General features: G+C 36.4%; 1 protein-coding gene across 2 annotated transcripts in view; it reads right to left on the bottom strand.

Annotated features, from left to right (window-relative positions):
* SPATA17 (spermatogenesis associated 17) overlaps positions 1-27718 on the bottom strand; it is a 228590-nt gene that overhangs the window by 165609 nt on the left and 35263 nt on the right. For both annotated transcript variants that reach the window (XR_001895561.2, XM_003893103.4), the window contains exons 4-5: positions 25285-25335; positions 11042-11145 (exon numbers count right to left, since the gene is read on the bottom strand). Coding sequence is in view for 1 of the 2 variants with exons in the window: in XM_003893103.4 (XP_003893152.2) it covers positions 11042-11145; positions 25285-25335 (155 nt within the window). In the remaining variant the exon portion in view is untranslated. The remainder of the gene's footprint in view (positions 1-11041; positions 11146-25284; positions 25336-27718) is intronic.

Genomic DNA, 27718 nt, shown 5'->3' on the forward strand with positions numbered 1-27718 from the left:
AGGCGGGCAGATCACAAGGTCAGGAGTTCAAGACCAGTCAGACCAATATGGTGAAACTCCCATCTCTACGAAAAATACAAAAAATAGCCAGGCGTTGTGGCACGTGCTTGTAGTCCCAGCTATTTAGGAGGCTGAGGCAGGAGAATAGCTTGGGCCCAGGAGGCAGAGGTTGCAGTGAGCTGAGATCGCATGATTGTACTCCAGCCTAGGTGAAAGAGTGAGACTCCATCTCAAAAAAAAAAAAAAAAAAAAAAAAAAGAGAAAGAAAAGAAATACATAGTAAATAGAAATATAGCTAACCAGGGAGACGACAGATCTCTCCAGTGAGAACACTGCTCAATGAAATCAGAGACAATGCAATCAAATGGAAAAACATTCCATGCTCATGGATAGTGTATTAGTCCATTTTCACACTGCTATAAAGTACTTCCTGAGACTGGGTAATTTATAAAGGAAAGGGGTTTAATTGACTCACAGTTCTGCATGACTGTGGAAGCCTCAGGAAGCTTACAATCATGGCAAAAGAGAAAGCAGGCACATCTTACATGGCAGCAGGCAAGAGCAAGAACATGTGAGAGCACAGAAAAAAACTACCATTTATAAAACCATCAGGTCTTGTAGGAATTCACTCACTATCACAAAACAGCATGGGGGAATGGCCCCCATAATCCCATCACTTCCCTCCCTCCACATGTGGGGATTAGAGGTCCCTTCCTCAACACATGGGGATTACAGGTCCTTTCCTCAACATGTGGGGATTATTATTTGAGATAAGATTTGGGTGTGGACACAGAACCAAACCATATCACATAGAAGAAATCAATATTGTTAAAATGGCCACACTGCCCAAAGCAATTTACAGACTCAATGGTATTCCTATCAAACTATGAAAGAAATTCTTCACAGAATTAGAAAAAAACTACTAAAATTCCAATGGAGGCAAAAAAAGAGCTCAAATAGTCAAGGCAATTCTAAACAAAAAGAACAAAGCTAGCGGCATCATGTTACCCAAATTCAAACTATACTACAAGACTACAGTAACCAAAACAGCATGGTACTGCTACAAAAACAGACACATGTGCCAATGGAACAGAATAGAGAGTCCAGAAATAATGCTGCACACCTACAACCATCATCAAAAAGAAGCGATGGGAAAAGGATTCCCTGTTCAATACATGGTGCTGGGATAACTGGCTATCCATTCACAGAAGATTGAAACTGAACCTCTTCCTTATATAAAAATCAACTCAAGATGGATTAAAGACTTAAATGTAAAACCTAAAACTATAAAAACCCTGGAAGATAACCTAGGACATACCATTCTGGATAAGATGCTGGCAAAGTTTTCATGAAGAAGACAATGAAACCATTTGCAACAAAAATAAAAAATGACAAATAGGCTGGGCACAGTGGCTCATGCCTATAATCTCAGCACTTTGGGAGGCCGAGGCAGGTGGATCACAAGGTCAAGCAATCGAGACCATCTTGGCCAACATGGTGAAACCCCATCTCTACTAAAAATACAAAAATTAGATGAGCATGGTGGTGCACGCCTATAATCCCAGCTACTTGGGAGGCTGAGGCAGGAGAATTGCTTGAACCCGGAAGGCAGAGGTTGCAGCCAACCAAGATCATGCCACTGCACTCCAGCCTGGCAATGGAGTGAGACTCTGTCTCAAAAACCAAAAGAAAAGAAAAGAAAAGAAAAAGACAAATAGGATCTAATTGAGATAAAGAGCTTCTGCACAGCAAAATTTAAACAGCACTATGAACACAGCAAAGAGACAACCTACAGAATGGGAGAAAATATTTGTATCTATGCATCTGGCAAAGTTCTAATATCCAGAATTTATAAGGAACTTAAACAAATCAACAAGCAAAAAACAAACAATCCCAATGAAAAGCGGGCAAAGGACATGAACAGACACTTTTCAAAAGAAGATATTTATGTGGCCAACATGAATATGCAAAAATGCTCCACATCACTAATTGTTAGAGAAATGAAAATCACAACCACAAAGAGATACTATCTCACACCAATCAGAATGGCTATTTTTAAAAAGTCAAAAAATAGCAGATGTTGGCAAGGTCGCAAAAAAAGGGAACGCTTATACACTGCTGGTGGGAATGTAAGTTAGTTGAGCCATTTTGGAAATCAGTTTGGTGATCTCAAAGAACTCAAAGCAGAATTGCCACTCAACCGAGCAATCCCATTATTGGGTATATACCGAAAGGAATACAAATCATTCTACTATAAAGACACGTGCTCCGCCGCACACGGTGGCTCACACCTGTAATCCCAGTACTTTGGGAGTCCGAGGCAGGCAGATCACGAGGTCAGGAGATCGAGACCATCTTGGCCAACATGGTGAAATCCTGTCTCTATTAAAAAATACAAAAATTAGCTGGGCATGGTGGCGGGCGCCTGTAGTCCCAGCTACTCCGAAGGCTGAGGCAGGAGAACGGCATGAACCCAGGAGGCGGAGCTTGAGCCAAGATTGCACCACTGCACTCCAGCCTGGGCGACAGAGTGAGACTCTGTCTGGAAAAAAAAAAAAAAAAAAAAAAAAAGACACGTGCTCATGTATGTTAGTCTCAGCACCATTCACAATAGCAAAGACATGGAATCAACCTAGATTCCCATCAATGGCATACTGGATAAAGAAAATGTGGTACATATATACCATGGAAAACTACCCACACATTAAAAAAAAAGAAAGTGAGATCATGTCCTTTGCAGCAACATGGATGGAGCTGGAGGCCATTATCCTAAGTGAACTAACGCAGGAACAGAAAATCAAACACCACATGTTCTCACTTGTAAGCGGGAAATAAACATTGAGTACATATGGACACAAAGAAGAGAACAACAGACTTCAGAGCCCACTTAAAGGTAGAGGGAAGAAGGAGAGTTAGGATAAAAAATACTACCCGTTGGGTACTACACTTATTATCTGGGTGGCGAAAAAATCTGTACACCCAACCACCGTGACATGCAATTTGCCTATACAGCAAAGGTGCACATGTGCCCTGCACCTAAGATAAAAGAGTTTTAAAAATACACAAAAAACAAAAATAAAATAAAATGTTTAAAGAGAAACTAGAGAATAGCAACTATAAGAGTACATGAAATAAAGAGGGGGAGAGGATTTTATTAAAAGAGCCCTACCCCCCAAAAATTTTAAACATATATTCATTGGTCTCAAGCAATCCTCCTGCCTCGGCCTCTCAAAGTGCTGGGATTGATTACAAGCATGAGGCATTGTGCCTGGCTGTAAACTTATTTTCTATAGGTACTGAGAGAGTGTATGTATGTGTTTATGTTTAAATGTAGTAGTCAATGTGGCCACTACATTCTAGGGGACCAACATTATTCATCATGAGAATATAGCTTCTTTGGTTTAGGAAAACATTTTAAGAACCTTTTCAGTTAAGAAAAATAAAACAGTAAGGCACAAAGAGGGTAAAAGAAAAATAAGCAGAAATTGCTTGACATTAGAAGATAATAGAGAAATTTAAATCTATTCAGAGCAATTTGAGAGTACTGGGGCACTGCAGATGGAGTGAGGCCCTGCAATGAGGAGCATGGAAAAGACAAAAAGAGTGAAGAACAAGAGAAAGAGTGAGAGAGAAAAATAATAAAGGGTTGTGAAAATAGTAATAAGCAGGGTTTTATAGAACAAACAAAACAGTAAGAAAATTAACCATCATGGAGAAAATACTGCACTGTTAGGACCTGCCTACATTATGCTTTCAAATGTCAACACCATCTACCCCCTACCTACCAATGACCTCAAACCTGCAGTGAAATGAAGCTCCCAACAGGCTTCTATGATGGTACAGGGGTTGACTAGGATCAAACATTGAGAGAAGAAAGCAATGAAAAAAGCAGAAGGTAAATGCAAAAAGTGAGTGAAATACAGAGTTGGAATGAGAATTCAACTGAAACATGCCATCAGGAAAAGAAATAGAGAGAAAAGCTACTTCAGAACTAGGAGATATTGAAAGGGAAGGTGCACTGATCTCAGTTTGAAGGACTGATTAAACTATATTTATTCTGAATATTAGAGGATAGAGTGATCTCTCAGAGTCAGAGATTTTTGAGAACATTGTCTTATACTTGCCTGTAATAGTTCTCAGAATTTAGTATAATTTCTGGCACATAAGACATCGTGTGGTGGCTCACACCTGTAATCCCAGCACTTTAGGAAGCCAAGGTGGCCAGATCACCTGAGGCCAAGAATTCGAGAGCAGCCTGACCAACACAGCGAAACCCAATCTCTATTAAAAATATGAAAATTAGCCAGGCGTGGTGATGCACACCTGTAGTCCCAGTTACTCGGGAGGCTGAGGCAGGAGAATCACTGGAACCCAGGAGGCAGAGATTGCAGTAAGCCGACATTGCACCACTGCACTCCAGCCTGGGAGACAGAACAAGACTCTGTCTCAAAAAAAAAAAAAAAAAAAAAGACAACAAAAATGCTATCTGTTTTGTGATGATTATATTGTAATTTTGCCCTACTAAGCTTTAAGCTCTATAAAGGCTAGCTCAAGTCTACCATGTTAATCACTGTATCCCCAAAATTTTACTTAGTACCTGATCACACAGTAGTTGCTAAATAAGTATTAAATCATGACTAATTAATACAGAAAAAAAGCAATATTGTCAAAATTGCAGTTGCTTGACAAAGTGAAAAATATATTGGAGTTTCATCTAATTTCATTCATTCTTTCATTCAGTAAGCTTTTAGTCAGCAAATATTACCTTGAACTTACTATATGTCAGTAACTGTGCTAGGCATTGAGGTTTCAAAGATAATTAAGACAGAGTGTCAAGTGTCAGCTCCTTTCCCCCACTGATTTCATAATATAAAGGTAAAGACAAACACGTAAGTAATTATAACACCATAAGGCAGATGGCATAAGATAGCTTTGTTTGAGAGTCTCCGGGCATGCAGATAAGGAGTGCCCCAACTCTACCAACATTTAAGCAGCAACATAAAGAATGATGAGCAGTTGACATGGCAGATGAGGGATTCAGAGAATGGCACATGCAAAGGCTTGGAAGTCTAAGGAAACATGATGCTTCTAAAAATTGGTAAGACATTCAGAATGGATGAGCATTTGAAGATGGGGCTGTTGACCTATGTGACAGTCTAAAATATGTGACATGCTAAAAGCAACAGGGAGACTTTGATGGATTTGAAGCAGAGAAAAATGATTTAAAAGAGCTCTCTCTTAACACTGTTTTGAAGAATGGCAAAACCAAAAGCAAAGAGAACTGTTAAATGTTCTCGCTTAATTAAGAGTCCAGGCAAGATATGATAGAAGCATATATTTAAAGAGTAGGTGTTTTGGTAGAAAGAAGCCCCCAAAAATGTCTGTGTCAAATAGTGGGGAGGGGAAGGATAACCAGTTCTATTTTTAAAAATATTTTTTGTTTATTTATATATTTTTAGAGAAAGAGTCTCACTCTGTTGCCCCAGCTGGAGTGCAGTGATGCAATCACACCTCACTACAGCCTCAGACTCCTGGGCTCAAGTGATATGATCCTCCTGCCACGGGCTCCCAAGTAGTTGGGACTACAGGCATGCACCACTGTGCCTGGCCCTCTGGCTTTAAAAGTTAAGAGGTAAGTTCAACTTCCAATGAAACGGAAGATGAGGTACAGAAGGGGCATGATTCTAATATGTATAATTTTTTTAAAGTTCACAATAACTAATCACAGTTTATATATAAAAGGAAACAGAAAAAGCAGAAACATAACGCAAGAAGAGAGAAGTTAGAAAGAGTTAAATGTTACAATAATGAAAGTAAACATTTTATTGTTCAATTAAAATACAAAAACTTAGCTTGGGTAAGAGAACAAAATCTATTCCTTTGCCTTGAAGAGAATACCTAAAACAAAATAATACAGTCATGAGTTGCTTAACTAATGACAGAGATACAGTCTGAGAAATGCATCCTTAGGCAATTTCATCATTGTGCATACATCATAGAGTGTACTTACACAAACCTAGATAGTATAGACTACTATACACCTAGGCTATATAGTATAGCTTCTGGCTCTGAGGCTATAAACCTGTACAGCATGGTGCTGTACTGAATACTATATGTAACTGTAATACAATTGTAACTATTTGTGGATCTAAACATATCTAAACATAAAAAAGGTACAATAAAAGTATCGTATTATAATCTTATAGGACCACCATCATAAATGTTGTACGTCATTGACCAAAACATCATTATGTGGTATGTGACCGTATATAAAAGGTGAAAAACTAAATAATTTCCCTGAGATAATAATTGCACCAAATATATTTTCTAACTACAACACAGTAAACCTAGAAGTAAATTTGTTTTATGTTTAAACTACGAGAAAAAGCCAAGTCACTGGAGATTGAAAAATGAATTTCAAAGAGAATATTAAAAAAATGCAATTAGAATATGAGAACATTATATATAAAAATATATTAAATGTGGACAATATTACACATGAAACACATCATAGCCTAAATGTTTTAATTACTAAAAAAGCAGTAAAGAGAGTAATGAATGCAAGAACTGTAAGAAACTCCATATTAACTAGTAGTAGTACTAAAATAACACGATGTTTACAATAGCAAAAATTTAGAACAACTGTATCTCCAACAATAAAAAATATTTAAAAGCTATCATGGAGCTGGATGCGTTGACTCACACCTGTAATCCCAGCACTTTGGGAGGCTGAGGCAGGTGGATCAGTTGAGGTCAGGAGTTCAAGACCAGCCTGGCCAACATGGTGAAACCCCATCTCTACTAAAAATATAAAAATTAACCAGGCATGGTGGCAGGCACCTGTAATTCCAGAGGCTGTGGCAGGAGAATCGCTTGAACCCAGGAGGTGGAGCCAAGATTGCACCACTGCACTCCAGCCTGGGCAACAGAGCGAGATTCCATCGCAAATAAATGAATAAATAAGTGCTATTATGAACAATGATAGTGGCATAGCTAATGACATGAAAATGTTCACAATATTTTGTAAGTTGAAAGACAACAGGTTAACAATAGCATATTGTATGAAGCCATTTTATAAAATATATCTATGTAAGCATAGAAATAAAAAAAAACCTAACATTTATTAAGTGCACATTATATACCAGGCACTGTTTAAGCATTTCACATATGCTGATTTATTTATGGTTATAATAAACTTATGTAGCCATTCTATTACTTTCTCCACTTTGTGAGATTTAAGATAAGGGAAATTAAAGAATTTGCCCAAGGTCACACAGCTCATAAGTGGCAGAGGCTTGGAAGAACATACATCAAAATGTTAACAGGCTGGGCACAGTGGCTCACGCCTGTAATCCCAGCAATTTGGGAGGCCAAGGCAGGTGGATCACTTGAGGTCAGGAGTTCAAGGTCAGCCTGGCCAACATGGAGAAACTGGATCTCTACTAAAAATACAGAAATTACCCGGGCGTGGTGGCATGCATCCGTAATCCCAGCTACTCGGGAGGCTGAGGCAGGAAATCGTTTGAACCCGGGAGGCAGAGGTTGCAGTGAGTCAAGATCATGCCACTGTGCTCCAGCCAAGGCAACAGAGTGAGACTCTGTCTCAAAAAATTTTAAAAAAAAAGTATAAAAGTGTTTATTTCTGAATGATGAGATTATAGATGACTTTTTATTTAGCTTGTTTTACATTATCTTTTTATTTAGCTTGTTTTACATTCAAGGGGCATGTATTACTTGTGAAACAAAGAAATTATGGGTCTTTTAAAGATGAAAGCAAAACATCTAATTAGGAAACAAAAATAAGTGAAAAGAAAAAATCTGAGAGATGTTTCTCTTAAAAAATATAGATAAGCCTAACAATTTTGAGAACAAAAGAGAGAAGTATTTAAATAAGCAAATTAAATAATGAGAAATGGACTAAGACAACTAAAGTACATATTTTAATTAAAATATCATAAATAACATTAGATATATTTAAATGTCAGTGAATTAATAATTATCTGGAAATAAAATGGACTCTAATACATTTATAAAAACCTGAATTAAGGTTTGGAAATGTTAATGATTTACCTTCCCCCAAAGGCTCTGGGTCCAGGGAGTTTTATACAATGTTTATTTTAAACTTCCAAAGACTAGTAATCCCCATATCAAAAAATCTACTTCATTCATTTAATAAATATGGCAAAAATCTGACACTAGGATCCGACAATAGCAATATAAGAAAGAAAATTACAGTAGTCCCCTGTTATTTACAGAGAATATGTTCCAAGGCTCTTTGTCGCTGTCTGAAACTGCAGATAATATTGAACCCTATAAATACTATGTTGCCTCCCATACATACATACCTATGATAAAGTTTAATTTATAAATTAGGCACAGTAAGAGATTAGCCACAAAAACAAAAATAAAATAGAACAAGTAGAACAATATACTGTAATAAAGACAATACAAATGGGTGCTCTCACTCATTCTTTCTCTTGTTCTCTCTCAAAATAGCTTATTGTACTGTACTGTGAATAACTGAAAGTGCAGAAAGCAAAACCATGGATAAGAGGGACCAGTGTATAACCAATCACATATACAGAAGAGGATGTAAGTAGCCTATATAAAATACTCATATAACTTAGTGAAAAAATCAAAAGAATAATTAACAATGGCCTGGTTGGATGTATTCCTAAAATAAATGATAGTTTAATATTAGTACATCTATTAATAGGATATAGCTCTATGCATGTTAGTATATAAAAAAGAAAAAGTAAATAAAGAAGAAAAATCCTATATAATTATTTCAATAGATGATAGAAAACCATTTGCTAAAGTCAACTTCCATTCCTAGTTTAAAAAACTCTAAGAGAGCTAGAAATAATAAAATGGCTCTGTAATATACTAAAGAATACCACTCTAAAACAAATTTACAACACTGATATACCAGACTCTCTACTGACTAGAGATATCCCGTTAAAATCAGGAGGAAAATAAGAATTACTGGAAATATCTGTTAAATAGAAGATTCAGACCTTTCCAACATCACCTCTTCACCTGTTTGCCCCTTTGACTTTCTCCTATTCGGGGCTCAGACAAGAGTGAAGCAAGTAAGGCCCCTGAAGTGCAGAACTGAAGGACATACTTACTCTTGGGGTTATGAAAGTTCAAGGTTGATAGTTGTGTGACCCTGAGAGTGAGCACCTCCCTCCCTTAAAAGTCTCACTTGTCTCACCCTAGTTCCAGTCCTGCACGTATTCCTTCTCTCTTGTAAATTCTAGTAGCTCTTCTGACAAGCTAAAGTCAGCCATTTGTAGACAGTCAGCTAGTCTTTAGAATTTTAGATGTTTCAAGAAGAAATTAAACAGTAGTCCCCTATGATTCATGTGTTTCTGAATTTTCCAACTTCTCCCATCGACTAAATCCTATTGAAGCCTCCCCACCTTAACTGCTCTCTTTCCAAAGAAATCAAATTAACAGATTTCTCTGTAGGTAATCCTCAAAGACCAGATCCCTTTATATTCACAACATATGTGAGAAAGTTAGTAGTTGGGAAATTAGTTTTCATATATATCTTATAATATATATTATTTTAGGGTCTCATACAAAACTTTTATTTTAATAACTTATTGCCAATTACTTGTTATCTTCAGTTCAAAAATTTTAAAGAGTAAAATAAGGGGCTGGGCGCAGTGGCTCATGCCTGTAATCCCAACACTTTGGGAGGCCGAGGTGGGCAGATCACCTGAGGTCAGGAGTTCAAGACTAGCCTGGCCAACATGGTGAAACCCCCATTTCTACTAAAAATACAAAAATTAGCTGGGCGTGGTGGCACGCAACTGTAATCCCAGCTACTCAAGAGGCTGTGGCACAAGAATCACGTGAACCCTAGAAGCAGAGGCTGCACTGAGCTGAGATAGTGCCACTGCACTCCAGCCTGCATGACAGAGGAAGACTCTGTCTCAAAAATTAAAAAAAAAAAAAGAGTAAAATAAGGTAATATATGATATATGCAGAAAATATTTTGAAAGTGAGATTATTCTATAAATACCAACTATTATTAATTAGTATTTCTTTTTTATCAAAATATACTATATGCATATGGTCATTTACATGTTATTAGAATGGGACATATCACAGGAGGAAAAAGCTATTTTCAAAGTAATATGGAAACTTAACATAGAACTTTGGAAAAGCTGCTGAGTAGTATTACGATGCCTTTACTTTGCATAATTCTACAGATGCCATATCCTAAACCTATGTCCTATCTTCCTATGTGTTTAAGCAAATCAAAACTGACAGTGAACAGACCTTTTTAATGTGTGTCATCATATTTTATTCTAGAAGAGGCAAGTTCTTGCTATGGAACATGTTTCTCAAATGCATCTGAGGCTTTTCATATTTAATGTTGCATCTCTAGATCGTTTCACAGATAAATTCATCTCATCATGAAATAATTTTCCTGAAACTGTTGTGTATAGGACCAAGATACTACACACATACATAAATATACAAGATACTACACACATAAATAACTTGCAGTGAAGGATACAAGATTTTAAAAATATAATAATAATAAATTAAGGTAAATAGAATCATATATAAAAAATATATATATATATAAAATCAGTAAACGTCTGCCTAAATATCACTGACTTTTAGAAAGTATTTCTAGCCGGGTGCAGTGGCTCATGCCTGTAATCCCAGCACTTTGGGAGGCTGAGGCGGGAAGATCACAAGGTCAGGAGTTTGAGACCAGCCTGGCCAATATGGCGAAATCCCATCTCTATTAAACAATAGAAAAAAATTAGACAGACATGATGGTGGGCGCCTGTAATCCCAGCTACTCAGGAGTCTGAGGCAGGAGAATTGCTTGAACCCAGGAGGCGGAGATTGCAGTGAACCGAGACTGCACCACTGTACTCCAGACTGGACAACAGAGCAAGACTCTGTCTAACAACAACAACAAAAAAAGTATTTCTAACTATGGTGTTGATCAACATCTATTGAGTAATCTTTCCAAAGTTTTCCCTAGTGAACGGATGATTGCACTACTTACCTAATTGCATCATTGGTCTCTGAAACGACTCTGAGGTACTCTTTCAAATAATAATAATTAAAGAGGTATTTCCGAACCCTATAGCCTCGCCATCGTCTCTGAATCTATTAAAGTAAATAAAGAGATAAAATATGCCAGTAAATACTTTCATTAAAAAATGTAATAGCACTTCAATATTAAGGTAATTATGGCTGATAACTCCTATCAAATAAAGTCTTAGGCTTTTCCATTAATATAACAGTATATTAGCTGTAAATATAGGTTCTCCTAATAAATTTATTATGAAATATTATTAAAATAAACATAATTATAGGCTATTATAATTTATTTTAAATTATTTATAATTATTTCACAGAATACTAAACTATGGAAAGATTTATAAACATTTGCTTTATAAATTCCTACCATTTCCACTTCCTGGGCCAATGGATTTTTTTTTTTCATAATCAACTCACTTTAAGATTGTATTTGGTCTCATTGAAATACACATTTAGTTTTTGTATTTTGTCTCATTAATGGGCTTCTTAAATTCAGTGGTATCAAAATACTTAAACAAATTCTTGTATCTTAATTATGACATTTTAATACCTCCTTAACAATAGCAACAATAACTAACATTTATTGAGTTATTATGTGCCAGGCGTTAATCTAAGGGTTTTTGCTTACACTTATGTATTTAATCTTTAGAATACTACTATGACATAAATACTCATTACCTTATTTACAGATGTGGAAACAGTTACAAAGAGAGGTTACACAATTTTCCTATAATTATATAGCTATTAGGATGAATCTAGGAATCAAATTTCAAGTTAGGGCTTCAGAGAGCCCACTCTCATAACCATTGCAATGTAGAACTGGGAACAAAGAGAACTGTGGTTTTCAATAAAAGAACGTTTTTATTGAAATTATCTGCTTCTTCCATCTTTTACTTCAATGCTGACATTCAAATAGTTTTATTTTTACTAGAACATATCATCAAAGTAGGGTGTGTGTTTTTTTGTTTGTTTGTTTGTTTTGGATGAGAGGAATGTTAGGGGTCTGAGAGACCATACCTAATTCAGCTTCTAGATATCTCATACAACCCCAGGAACCATGAGAATCAGTCACTGTCCTTAAGTCCTATCTTTGTTAATATAAATATTTTTGCTATATTTTCTAATACCCCCATTTGAAAAACTCAAATAAAGTAATATATGATATTAAGTAGGAAAAAACAGCTAAATTATTTAAAGGATTAGAGGAAAAAGAAATAGCACATATTGAAAAACATTAACTTAGTCTTGCATAAAGATTTAGCATCATTCCCCCTAAAATTTTCCAACAGTTTAAATAGCTATATGAATGACTCACATATCATAAACTATTCTCTTTTCGGATATGAAGTCTTACCAACTTTAGCACAGTTTGCTAGGCTAAGAGAACACACATCTTCCCTAAACTTTTTTTTTTTAATAGAAAAGGGAAATATGGAGATTAAGCACCAGTCCATTGGGTTTTATCCCCAAGGTCTACTTTCTTTTAGCTAAAAAATATTTAGTATAAAATTTATATAAGTTGAATATTGGATCAATAAAAAGTAAACCGGAAAAAATTGTTTATTTAAATTCTGATTCTTTATTTTTCTCTCTTTTAAAACACAGCCATTTAAAAGGTCATTTATAATCATTTTGCAATTTAAGATATTAAACATGGCTGGGCATGGTGACTCATGCCTGTAATCCCAGCACTTTGGGAGGCCAAGGCGGGCAGATCACAAGGTCAGGAGTTCGAGACCAGCCTGGCCAATATGGTGAAACCCCATCTCTACTAAAAATACAAAACTTAGCTGGGCATGGTGGCATGCGCCTGTAGTACCAGCTACTCGGGAGGCTGAGGCAGAAGAATCACTTGAACCGGGGAGGTGCAGGTTGCAGTGAGCCGAGATTGTGCCACTGAACTCCAGCATGGGTGACAAAGTGAGACCCCGTCTCAAAAGAAAAAAAAAAGATATTAAACATGACGATTATAAGATAGTGTTTTTGTCAGACTCCCAGTATGAGAATTACTAAAGTAACTGAAAATATGCAAAACAGCTTGTAAGAACAAGTAAATCAGAGACAATAACTTTATTTTGATTAATTACTTTACTTATTTTTTTGAGATGGAGTCTTGCTCTGTCACCAGGCTGGAGTGCAGTGGCATGATCTTGGCTCACTGTAACCCCCAACTCCCTGGTTCAAGCGATTCTCTTGCCTTAGCCTCATGAGTAGCTGGGATTACAGGCACATGCCACCATGCCCAGTTAATTTTTGTATTTTTAGTAGAGACAGGGTTTCACCATGTTGGCCAGGATGGTCTTGATCTCCTGACCTCATGGTCCGCCCAAGGTGCTGGGATTACAGGCGTAAGCCACCGCGCCCAGCCTTTTTTTTTTTTTCAATGGAGTCTTGCTCTGTCACCAAGTCTGGAGTGCAGTGGCATGACCTCGGCTCACTGCAACCTCTGTCTCCTGGGTTCAAACGATTATCCTGCCTTAGCCTCCTGAGTAGCTTGGACTACAGGCATGTGCCACCATGCCCAGCTAATTTTTGTAATTTTAGTAGAGGCAGGGTTTCACCATGTTGGCCAGGCTGGTCTTGAACTCCTGACCTTAAGCAATCCTCCCACGTCAGCCTCCCAAAGTGCTGGGATTACAGGTATGAGCCACCACACCCAGCCAACAATAACTTTAGAAAGTGAAACTAGTAGTATAGGAAACTAATGTAACAAAAGTATTCAAAGTGTCTTTTGAAATACTTCTCAAATGATCTTATTTGCAAGATCAATTCTTTAAATTAAAAAAAATTCTAAAATTATATACTCAATTTAGAAACTCTCCCTAATTTTACCAATATTATATTATGACTGAGAAGGAAAAACAAGGAATTGACAGAACCACTTTTCTAATGAAAAAGAAGAATCAATTGGAATATGTATACATATATAAATCATACATGCAAATAAGTGCATATTTTCCTAGCTTATCTAATTTGATCATTATAGCATCATTCTGAGGTGGAGATTATTATTAGCCTCATTTGAGAGAAGAGGGAATTGATGTTTAGAGAGGTTAACTAATTGCCTAAGGTCTTATAGCTGGTTGGATGGCTTCAAATGTTTCAGTATACTTTTACTGTATATACAGTAACAATTTTATTAATGAAGGGAACACTTGTAAATACGTGTACTGACAGGAAATCCATCATCAGCAACAGAAGTTATTCAAGTTGCATAGGAAAATATTAAGATATCAAATAGTATTAAGGGAGAGGGTACCTATCACATTAAAATATCATTAAATTACAAATAAAATAAGATTAAATGTGCCAGAAAACACAAAAGATGCATGTTGGCATACTGTGAGGAAGGAAGAATGATGGGGGTTTATGATTTGGTAATATCAGAGAAGTGGATATTCCCATTTCTAAGAAAGAGATGTTAAAGGAAAAAAACTGAAATTGGCTGAAAGATTTGTGTGCAAATAAGAAGAGTTTCTTGTAATTAAAACAGAAAAAATGCAACAACATGGGCTCTTTCCTTCTCCAAACCCAGCAACTATTGGAAACAGCACCAACCATGTCTAGAGAGACTACAACTGGTATGCTTTCAGAAAACATTCTAATGTCCTGACACCCTACGCATCTCTCCAAAGGCTGGCTAAAATTCCTCTCCAAGATAATTCCTTTTATTCAAAATTGGATATTAAAGAATGTAATAAGTAAGTGATGGTTAAGGTAACAAATTAAAACTCATCCACACTAAAGTATAATCAATCAGTCTTTAAGTGGCTTTCTTAGAGATGAGTGGATAAAAAGATCTGGAGGAAACAGCATTTGAGTGAGTGAAGAAGCTGCCATCAGTGAAATGAAGGATCTAAAATTTATTGAGCTCCATGAATGTGCCAGGTATTATGCTAACTGCTTTTATTCTCACAATATCCTTGTGAACAGGGCATGATCTCCATGTTAAAAATGAAGAAACTGAGGTTAAGTAATTTGCTAGGGTCACATAACCAGTAAAACAGTAAATGGAAAGTCAGAATACAAACCCAGGTTTGTCTTACTTCAAAGCCCACTCTTTCCACTAAAACACCTTACATATATATTGTATAAAGAGAGAGAGTATATGCGTGTTCTTTAGTTTAAAATATGGTATTTTCTTATATTATAGGGAGACTAGTTTAACTAATAGCTAACTGATATTGTAAAATACAATATAGATGAGACTGTACTATATTTTCTATTACAGAAACAAATGACATCTTAAATTTTGCCTAAATATTCTGTTAATATTCCAGTACTAGTAAATAGACTTTTAATTTTTTTAAATGTACTTTCAAGCAGCAAGATGATTTTTTATAACATTTCTTCTTAATTTCAAGGTGAATGGGTTATGACTTCAAAAAAAAAAAAAAAAGAAAGAAAGAAAAATGACTTGTATTCATGTCCTTCAAAGTAATTAGCAACTTTCAAAAGTGATTGGTATAAAACAATTATTGTCATTGATCAGCTCTGAATAGATAATTTTCAACAAAGTCATTGTGTGCTCAGCAGATTACAGCTTGTTAACGGGCAAGTTCTAAATGACCTCTTAAGCTAGTCAAATCAATGATGCATATTCCTCATTAAGTAACATCAAAATGTAAGTGGTCTTATAAATAATGTTTATTTTAAGCACTAAAACAAATGGCAAAACCTTGATATATTAAAAACCATCTGCCATAGAAAAGATTTTCCCTCCATTGGGTTTACTTTTATTCCTGAAAATCTATAGTAACCTTAACGACACTAAAAGAAAAAATATCTTCTCTCTTAACATGAAAAATGAAGACACGGGGCTGGGAGCCGTGGCTCATGCCTGTAATCCCAGCGCTTTGGGAGGCTGAGGTGGGCGGATCATGAGTTCAGAAGTTCGAGACCAGCCTGGCCAACATGGTGAAACCCCATCTCAACTAAAAATACAAAATATTAGCTGGGTGTGGTGACAGGAACCTGTAATCCCAGCTACTCCGGAGGCTGAGGCAGGAGAGTAGCTTGAACCTGGGAGGCAGAGGTTGCAGTGAGCCGTGAGCCGAGATTGCACCACTGCACTCCAGCCTGGGTAACAGAGCGAGGCTCCGTCTCAAGAAAAAAAAAAAGAAAAAGAAAAATGAAGGCATGGAAAACAAATTCCTTGATGATAGCTCACCCAGTATTAATGCTCTAAATGTATATGAGAGCACAGAAGTAGAACTCAGTTATCCATAATTATACTTTCATTAGAATGCTCAACATTCTAAAAAAGACTATACAGTGAGCACAGAAATGCGGGTTTACTAAATCTTCAAAGATCAGGAATGTAAAAAGTAGTAATATAACCCAAGTTTTCATTCTAGGTATCACTGCATTGTCACATCACAACCATTTATATTTATACATAAAATATTATCATATGAAAATATAGTTTCACACATATTGGACGTATATGTGAAAATCTTAACTAGATATTTTTAGCAAAAGATTCTGGATAATTATTAAATGTGCAGTTTCCTCTCTTTAATATTCTGTTTCCCCACTCTCACTGGCCTTATACTTCCTTTCTCTACAAATCTATTTAATCATTTCACAATGATATTGGTACTAGAAGTAGGAGGAGGGAGGAAGAAATATACTTTTACATTAGGATGGAACATTAATATCTATTCCTTCATCAGGTAAAAGCTTGTTGTTGTCCAGATGGCCCCTTCTTTTCTTCCCAAGGCTGATATTTTGGGATACTTTTTTTTGTATAAATAAAACTGTTATTCATTCTTTATGCCCAGAAGCATAACATAATGTCTAGCATATAAAAGACCTTCCATATCCTTTTTCTGAATTAATTTACTTATCTATCTCTAACTATGTAATCTTAGGGTCATTATTCTAAATACAAATGCTTACTTCATAGTATTATAAATATGAAAATAGTATTATAAGTACTTTAAGGGATTGAGATGAATCTTTATATATCTGATACATATTTAATCATTTTTAAGTAAAGCCACCATATAATCTTTTCTAACTTTTTTTTTTTTGTATTTTAGACACAAGTGGGAAACAAAAGAAAATGGTTATTTGATATATCAGGTTAGATTAATTTTTATAAATTAAAATTTTTATTATATATGGAGAAAGCTCTAAGGGGAAATAAGCCAATAAAGTGATGTTATTTGGCAAATTTGTTGTTTAAATGACCTTTGTTCCACTGTTTCTCCTGTTACTATTGCTTCTGTTTCCCTAAATGTGAGCATTTCAATCTGAAAAAAATTGTTTGGGGGCACTATAATCAAGTCAAATAATTTAAAATAATAAAGAATCAGTTGAAACTGCAGATTCCAGTGGAATTTCACTAAGTAAGTATAGGTGATTGATCAATAACTAGTACGGGGATTTCAGGGTAAAAGGAATTTTACTTGAAACAATTAATTACATCTGCAGTTCTTTAACACTCTGTAAGCTTTTGATTATTACCATTTTTTTCATTCCTCATAGATCTTTGAAACTAAGATAAAAATGTATGACAGAATTCATTTTATAAGAGAGATCTCTAAGATGCTGCATACCAGCACTTCCTGAAATTTGCATTCATGTGATATTGCTCCAGTTGTTTTAGGGCAGACAGGCAAAGGAAGCGTCAAGATGTACGACATGATACAAAGGAGGCTTTTCAAAGTCATTAAAAGGAATAAATATTTCCTATAAAGTTTACCTTCGTTACATTCCAAGGTCTGTGACAGATTATATGTCCCCATTATGTTTAGTTTATTGAAGACTACTATACTCTAAACATTAATTTAGAAACAGAAGTTGACTTTTTCAGTCCTAATAACAATTTTGTGATTGTTCCTAATGTTTCAAAAATGTTAGAGTCCCTTTTCTTTTCCATTGATGCTTCAGGGTCCGAAACAGGCATGGTAGAGGTATAAATGAAACTAAACACAGACTTTTAAATTTCAAAAATCTGTGTGATCTACACCTTGGACTTCAACCAGCAAAGAAATGATGAATTCTCTTTGTTATCATTTGTTACATCCTACACAAAAATCCATTTAAAATTGGAACAGGAAGGGTGTTTCATCTAGGCTTATGATGGATGACAAATCCTGAAGCTGGCAATAGGAATGGGGGAGGCCACAGCCTGAATATTCTTTTAGATGGTGAGGTTTTTCGTCATGGGCCATCTAATTCTGTCTACAAGGGGAAGCATGTGATACTGCATTGGAATGCCTCAACATACTCCTTAGCTAATTGTCACTTAATTTAGAATTCCTGCATGAAATGTACTACCAATAAGGATGCTCATGAATTATCAGGCCACGAGGTCAGTTTTCCAAGAAAACAGGGTATGAGTAATGAAATGTCCCTAAGAGCTCAGTCTAGGTCAGTATAGTTGTTCTCTTCCATATTTTCAGAAAAAGAGGATTGGAAGTAAAGCCAAGATTACAAGTGACCAGCAATGACAGAAATGTGAGTGCCAGACCTCTTGGGTTCAATGTCTAACACTATGACTTACTAGCTGTGTGATTTGGGGCAAGATACCTTTCTGTGATTCCCTTTCCTCATTTTTTAAATTGTAATCTTAATGATATCTATACCTCAGAGAATTGGTTATGATGATTACAGAGAATAGTTAAAATATTTAAAATATTTAGAATGGTGCCTGGAAAGTAGTAACTGCTGTACAATTGTTAATTCATTATTATTATTTACCAGTGCTTCTGACCTACCAAGATTTGACAATACATGACATAGCAATCTTTTTCTTGCCTAGCTTCAGAGATCCATTTTGTTTTTCAAAAATTAGCAGCCACAATAATTTACTCATAATTGAACTCTTCGTAGGATACTACAAGACAATGAACATTTCATATCAGAAACTGATGTCAAAAGTATGAATTGCACACTAAAACAAAGTTGAAGTGGACAGATTAGTCTTTCGAATTTACGAACATTAGTGTAAACTTTATTAAAGAAACAACTATGTTTCAGGAGAATTGCAGGGCATTCAGTTGAAAACTGAATTTCACAGTGTTATATCCCATGTAGGAAAAAAAAAGTCTAATGTTCCTCCCACATTCTAACAAACTGTAATCTCACTCTTGGAACATTACTAATCTACTCTCCATCCTCCTTCTCTACAAAGCTCAACATACCCATATAATTGCGGCAGGAGTCAGACAAATGCCTCAGCAGTGAAACCCCACCTTTAAGCCAAAAACAGCCGGAAGGCTGAAAGACCAGACTGCAGGTTCCAGATAAAACCCACGACCCAGAGTGAGAACTTCTGTTCTTGTTTGCCTGCCCTTTCCCACTTGGTTCTTTCTCGATAATGTTTTTTACCCACTCAGCAATTGCCTTTTCCAATACTACCTACAGCTCCCTGCTCCCCTATCCTGTGCCTATAAAAATCCCAGACTCAGTCACACTGGGGGAGATGACCCAACTTCAGGTGAGAGACCACCTTCGGGCAGCTGCTCCACATCATAGGAAGCAATGGTGGGGCCAAACCAGCCCCGGAGCCGCAGGCCAGAGCAGGGCAAGCGACTGACCCAGCTGTTAACACACCACCATCCATCCAGCTGCAGATGGCAGAACTAAAGGAGATAATTAGCCTGTTGTAACACCCCTTCTGGGGCTTTGGGTTGTGGGCACCTCTGCTTGGGCACCACCGCATTCCCCTTGGACAACACACCTAGTCCAGCCGCAAGCCCTGCATGGAACCTGCCCCTGTGCTGGTGTTGAGAATGGCTGGACGGACCCTGCACTCACTTGCTCATACACACTCTCCAGCCAGGGATTGAGCGTGCAGTCGCAGCAGCCAGTGGCTGGAGCACAAGCCAGGCACAGCCAGGCAGGCCAAGTCGATGAGGCACCTCCTGCTATAATCCCTGCAAAAGGACCAAGAAAAATCCTGCATCACAAATCAAAGGAGCATTGATCTAGAAGAGGGCATAAATAAAATAAGAAGTCCTTAGAAAGAGAGAGAACCAAGGAAACAGAATCCACTGAAGTCTGGCCGGAGCTCAGCCTAACAAGTTCAGAATCTGGGAAGTTACCTTTTTTAAATCCTTGCTTCCTCACTGTCAGTCAGTTTGACTACAGTACACTGACTGTATAGCTGGTGGTATCCCCCAGCTATAGCTATTTATTCTCTGAGAATAAGTTTCAGAATCTGGAGTCATTCTATTGGAAAAATAGAGACGTCAGCAACAAGGTTGAGGCTGAATGCATGTAATCTTGGTCCTGGGTTATTTTCCCCCTACAAATGTAAGAATTGAGTATAAGATATATGTCGTTTGTACAACAGACTTCTTCCTGGATGGGGTCAGCCAATCAGCAAAAGCCATAAGCAAGAGAAAACACTAAATATTGAAAACTATGAATCAAGGTAATGGGAAAAAGGGACAAGAAATAGACCTTAGGATGGAAAAAATAATTCCACTAACTCTACTACTTGGGGATATTTTTAAATGGGTTTTCCCCACATAAGTAATTCCTACCCTCATCTTTATAATATTGTCAGAAACCGGACTCTCTAAGCCCAGTATTTGGAGGGCTAAGATGACATCCAAGTGCTCGCTATATAGAAAATGGAGGGTCAGTTTTACACAAGGCTGTCAGAAGATATACAATTGTACATCTAGATGGTAGAGGGAGAGAAATGACTTATGCAACGGAATCAGCTCATGGCGTTTGCATAAGATACTAACAGCTGTTCAAAGAAAGAGAACTGAAAATAAAAGTTGGGGGCCAAATTTAAATAGGATCTACAATGGAGTAGAAAAGATGCTGGAAGAAAAGCAGAACTCTAACTGGAGTAAAGTCAAATTGAAGACTAAAAAGGAAATAAAGTGTCACAGAGAAACAGGAGGAATAGGGCCCCAGGAGCTAAGATAAAAATTTACTGAGCAATTTATTGCTATATTAATTGACTGTCACTGGCCTAGCAGCAAATCAGCAACAGGGGTTTTGTAAAGGCATACTGTGGGTTCTGACAGCAGCTTATATCATAGCAAACCTCCTTCAAATCCGTATGCGTTATGACACTTCAGCAAAATCCTGAATCTCGTGAAGTCTTCCATTTACATATGAACTGTGCAAACTGAATTTTACCTTAGCAAGTCCAGTTTATCTACATCATTATAGTATAGTCAGATAATCAAAAAAGGCTTAGAGATCCCCCAGCAAAGGCTTAAATAGTTTGCAACAAACGCGCTTTGAAACTTAGAAAAAATGTGTTAAAGTAAAGGACTTTTTTTACTCCTTGTTTAGGAAAGAATGGGCCAGCATTCATTGATTTATTCAGGGATATTTATTTAACCACCTACTATAAGCCAAGCATTGAAGATACAAAGATGAAGAAGAAAGGATCTGGGCCTCAAGAGACTTACAGTGTGTAGGGGGGCAGGAGGTGGTGGGGTGGAGACAGGCATGTAAATTAGTAAGGATAATAAAATGTTACAGGTTCTATAACAGAAGTATGTCGATGGTAAAACAGGAACATAAAAAAGGAAAGTGATGAATTCTGCAGGGGTAGGGGCATCATAAAGTCTTTAGAGAAAAGGTGACCCTTTAAAACTAAATGCAGCAAATCCGGATATTAATATATATTACATAAAAGAAAATCACATACATATAATTTGTTCTTCATTACAAAAGAGTGATATCTATTTAGGGATGGATAGGCTATAAATAAATTTGTAAAACTCCTGCCACTTCAGAAATGTTCCACTAGCCTCTTTGACAATTGAATACATTTTAGTTGTCATGGTAGCAATCAATAGCCAAATATATATAACTTACAATAGGCTTTATTCATAAGGAAAATTAAGACAAAAGTTTTGTTCTTATATGTCGTTCATGAAGGTCTTATTCATAATTTGGGTACCTATATATCTGTCTGGATATGATTGGCCATATAGATATTTGGTAGTTATCTGTTACCCTTAGAGATTCTTTCTTTTGAACACTCGTCATTCATGTTTAAATCACTTCTAATTTTGAACTAAGTTACCAGGCAGCTTATGAACTGAAAAAGCAGATTTGTATGTATTAGAAATAAAACTTCAGCTACTGGTATCCAGTTAGGATTGTAATCTTCAGATGTACACAACACAAAGGTATCTGGGCCACACATTGGTTTCTTTGGCCACTCACTCTTCCAAGTAGCAGAATTTTAAGAGCACCATCTTGCAAAAATCCACTTACAAATAAATTGGTTGGAGTCCACTGATGGATTCAGTTCTGGTTACTGGTCACTTGGATCAACCAATATAAACTTATCATTGTTATGGAATCATTTATGGTCTTTATGCCAGTGAGCCTCATTCCTGATTCCTCAACTTAGGAACATGAAGTAGCACATAGTCTACTACCAGGTTAACCCATCTCAAACCTCTAAAGAGTGACTTTGAACTTCTTTGTTAGAGAAATGTCTCCATTAGAAATTTCCCATAGTAATATTTATGTGCTCCACACAGCCTCGCAGAAATTTCTGAGTGTCACTAAGTGGACTGTTCCAACCTCCAGGTAAATGCTAAGTCTTCCCTCCCCTCACTTTAATCCCTACTGCATTCCCACCCTTACTCTGATATCCCAAAATGTTGTGTCAGAGAGAAAAGGCAATAAGAAGAGGATAGGAGTGGACAGGAGAGGTAGGGAGGGGAGCAGAGGGAAGCATAAGAGAAAGGAAGGGGAAGGGAAAAAGGATCCAGAATTACAAGGGAGAGACTTTATTTGAAAGGAGTATTGAAAGAGGAAGTGGGAGGGTGACTACTGCAATCTTCAGAGGCAGTTTGCAATAGGGAGAGCACTTTGACCACAAGATTTATAAGCAAGTCAAGAGTAAGGCACAAAGAATTTTTCCTTTCTAGGAAAGTAAAACAAGGCTAGAAGGAGTCTAAGGTGGAGAAGTGGGATAAAAGGGTGGCATGATTGAATAGCAGATCAGAGAATCTTTTATCCTAAAGTCAGTCTATTATCAGGAGAGGACGTTAAGATGTTACATGCTGGCCAAGGCTCAGGGACGTAGAGGAGGGAGAGAAGCTAAATCACAGATTGGTTAACAGACATTTTGTTCCAATTGATCAGTAGGAACAAGCAATTCAGCTAATCATTTGTGAGGTAAAGAATGGAAATTTGGAGGGAATGCACCTGGCCTTGTCATAGGTAAAAAAGTGGGGCATCCCTGTATATATCTAATTGATACAAGGGAAGAGTAACTTTTTTCCTTTTTCTTTTATTATTATTATTATTATTATTATTATTATTTTGCAGTAAGCTGTTTCTAAAACAGAAAAGGGTGTGGGGATTTCTTTTTCTTTCTCTTTTTTTTTTTTTTTTTCTGAGACGGATTCTTGCTCTATCACCCAGACCGGAGTACAGTGGTGGGATCTCGGCTCACTGCAACTTCCGCCTCCCGTGCTCAAGGGATTCTCCGCCTCAATCTCCTGAGTAGCTGAGACTACAGGTGCCCACCACCATGCCTAGCTAATTTTTGTACTTTTAGTAGACGTGGGGTTTCACCATGTTGCCCAGGCTGGCCTCGAACTCCTGACCTCAGGTGATCCAACTGCCTTGGCCTCCCAAAGTGCCGGGATTATAGGTGTGAGCCACCACACCCAGCCAGGTGTGGGGATTTCTTAACCTTTGTTGTTTTCCAGGATCACAAGACTCAGGTAAAATTCAACGTTGTCCATTGACATTAATCAAAGATAAATTGACATTGGATGATACTATTGGAAAATTGAGCTTTTAGTATATGCTGGAATAAGTAAAAAACTGCCTTCTGAAGGACTTGTATTGATGTGAATTTCTTACATATGTTTAGTCTAGGAAAAAGAAACCTTAATAAGTCAGACCAGAACTCGATATGAAGGTTTGTGGTGAAATAATACACAAAAGTACACACCTTTCTAACCCTATCTTCTGTGCTTCTCCCTAGTAGCACAGAAGAGAGGAAGAATATTCTTCTACAATCTCCCCTGGTGACCAGTGGAGATAGCTAAATGGTCATTAACTGCTTTAGTTCTCAGTCATCTATGACTTTTTACTTTGGAGACACATCTGACATGAAGTAAGCAGAAAATAATCAATGGTGTTTTAGTCTCTGAGGTTAGGTTTATAGCAAAGCAGTACAAAATCTCTGAAATCCCCAGTCCAAAGTATTCCCATTAAAAGAGAAAAATTGTTTTCCTGTATGAATATTACTGAGAAAGGTAAATAGCCCATTGCAGCTAGAGTATCTGCCTCTGGCTCAAGAGAAGCAGCAGGAAGATCTACTTCTTCCTTTTATATTTTTCCTCAAACTCCAGGAGAGCAAGCAGAGAGGAGGATGAAGAAATACTAGAGTGAGCCGGCTAGACTACCAGCACACTCACCTGAAAAGGAAAGAGCCTCTTTCTAAAGCAAAATACAGAGTCAAAATAATGTTATCTTACCCACTATGGTTCACTCCAGCACTTTCTGAAAGAATTTTACTACCATGCCTCACTCAAAATAAAATCCATTATTTGCAGAAGAACTAACAGATTAATGAAAAAGAATATAAGGCAACATAGATTTTAAGGACACTAATGAAATTCACTTAAGAAATTTCTCCATTTATAATAGCTTAGCAATTAGATTATTGTCATATTGTCTGAAACAAAAGAAATAGTATTTTTGTTGTGTACGTTCCCAAGATCAGTACAGAAACCGAGTTCAAGCTCCATAATTGCTAAATTCAGTTTTCTATTAGGAAAACAACACAGTAAAAATGAATACAGAAATGATAGAAATAAAACTTCTAAGCTGGAAACTGACTTCATTACTGTTAAATCATATGAATAATTTCTAATTGATTTGTATTGGGCAGGAATCTTATATTCCAGAACCATGTTCATCTATTTATCACAATGTATTCTATATGACATATGGAAACTAATACATTGCTTCATTAATATTTAAGTCTTTCTCTAGTTATGGCTCAGAGATATTTAACATTCTAAAACATAAGCATTTATAATTACATGTTTTACATTTTACTCTAATTTTTAATACTGCCAAGATTATTTAGCATAACTAACTTTTTAACTACATACTCTTTCTCTCTTTACCATTAGCATATCAATCAAATTTGCATTATTCTGCTTTGCTCATTTTATTAAAAGCGAATTCAGGGCACAATTGACTTTTCATTTGTTTAACAAGTGAAGAAATATTTACCCTGACAGCCATTGCATTGTAGAGATTCATCATCATAGTATAATATGCTACCTGTGAATCAAGAAAAAAAGATGGCATACATTTCAGTTACACAAAGACAGTGCAGCCTATTTTTACATATAAAAGATAAGAATCTTTATACATAATACATAATAAGAGTTCTAGCCATAGAAAAATGAAATCAAACGTTGTATTGAAGAGATAGGCTTCCTAATACATAATGCAAGCTTAACCAGAAAAATCTATGGTAGTCAAACTAGGAGCTAATGGAGATATATGATCATAAAATGCTCTCCGCTGAGTTTGATAATCAATGGTGCTCTACTGAGAATAGAATAACAAAGCAGAAATATTCACAAGTGCTGGTGACATGTAGTATTGTATGATTTATTCACTGGGGTTCTTTTAGCCAAAACTCACAGAAACATAAAAGGAATTCATATTTCAAGACGTCTGGTTTAATGAAAAATTCAAAGAAATCCTGCCTTCAGTCGAAATCGTTCAAGGATATGGATGCAGTGATGGAGCAAAATTGTGCCTTCCAACCATCTATGCAAAATGTTATGTACTTAGCTGCCTCCTGAGTAATCCTTGGGAATTTTGTTTCATTTAATATTCATTTTAACACCATAAAATCATAAATACAATGATATCATGTTACAGCGAATCCCTTGGTATAGTGAAGACTTCCTGAAGTGTTGGTTTCTCTCCAGTAAAGACACATCTATATATTAATACACAATTTTCTGTTACAGCAAATCATTCAACAACGTAGCTTAGTTCAATGAAAATATTATTTAAATAAAGCTTCCCCATCTGTTCTATCTTTTAATTAAAAATATAAAATTAAAATAATTCATGACTGTACAACAAATAATAAAAGCAATGAGATACATACTTTTAACATGATATACAACTTTATCCATTTTTATTCAACCGAAATTTATTCAGTATAACTTGAGCCCAGGTAATAATTGTTATGTTTCAGGCAAAAATCAGAAAAAAGTGCCTTAACTCTTTCTGCCCCATGACAAACAGAAATTCATATAAAAGGGTTTCACTGTAATTAGTGTTGTTTGAATTGCCTGGTCTGATCCAAAGCAAATTGTCTGTGGAGAGCAGCAGGGCTGGATTATTTATCAACTGTCTGAGCAATTAAGAAACAGTTGGCTGCAATATGTTATTTACAAATGAACACAACGTTTCTTCATTTTAAATTCTATTTCTTCATGATTGTAAGCAAGGCATAATTGGTGTTTGAGGTGATTTAAAATATTTATTTTAATACTGTATTTCTTGACATCATATTGAAGCAGACATTGCTGTTAAACATTTCTGTAAAGAAGAAATACATTGGATATTATATATTTCCAAAAGTTTGGGTTCAGAAAAGGATGTTTCTTGTCTTTATCATATCATTGTTTAGTTAACAGTAGAGTGTATGTGTGAGCTTTTGAGCCACAGACCTGTGTTCAATTCCTGGCTTTGCTTTTAACAGCTGTGTGGCCTTGAACAACTTACTGAAAGTCTCTCAGTCTTGATTTCCGTTCTTAGAAAACTGGTCATTACATGCTTCATTGAGTTGTCGTGAAGAGTAAAATGAGATAAAGTATCTAAGGTGCTCAGGACATAGTTAATAGTCATCATGAAAGGGATTATCAGTAGTGCTCATGTTACACATTTTTTAGTTAAAAGTATGTAATTTAACTATAAGTAAAATTCCAGGCCGGGCCTGGTGGCTCATGCCTGTAATCCCAGCACTTTGGGAGGCCGAGGCAGGCGAATCACGAGGTAAGGAGTTCGAGACCAGCCTGGCCAACATGGCAAAACCCCGTCTCTACTAAAAATACAAAAAATTAGCTGGGCGTAGTGGCAGGCCCCTGTAATCCCTGCTACTCAGGAGGCTGAGGCAGGAGAATCGCTTGAACTCGGGAGGCGGAGGTTGCAGTGAACTGAGATTGAACCACTGCATTCTGACAGAGTGAGACTCCGTCTCAAAAAAAAAAAAAAAAAAAAAAAAAAAGTAAAATTCCAAAAAGTATAAAGGGCTCAATTTTATTACAAACTAACAGGAAAAAGAGATTCAGATTTTGAACCAAAGAATTCTGAATCCTGTATTAAGAGGTGAGAAAGCACTTTGATTCTCATATAACATTCTTAATTAATTGATTAAGCATGATACCACTAATTGATACCACATTTATTCTCAATTGTCTAGCCCAGATGCTTTAGAAAGTACTGAAAGAAGCATATGCAACACAGTATTTTATTATTCCACTTACATGAGGTACTAGAATAGTCAAATTCATAGAGACAGAAAGTAGAAAGTGGTTACCAGGGACTGGAGGGAAAGGAGAGTTATTATTTAACATGACAGAGTTTCAATTTGGGAAGGTGAGAAAGTTCTGGAGATGAACAGTGGTGATGGTTATGT

The sequence above is a fragment of the Papio anubis genome, chromosome 1, assembly GCF_008728515.1.
Source record: "Papio anubis isolate 15944 chromosome 1, Panubis1.0, whole genome shotgun sequence".
Lineage (NCBI taxonomy): Eukaryota > Metazoa > Chordata > Mammalia > Primates > Cercopithecidae > Papio > Papio anubis.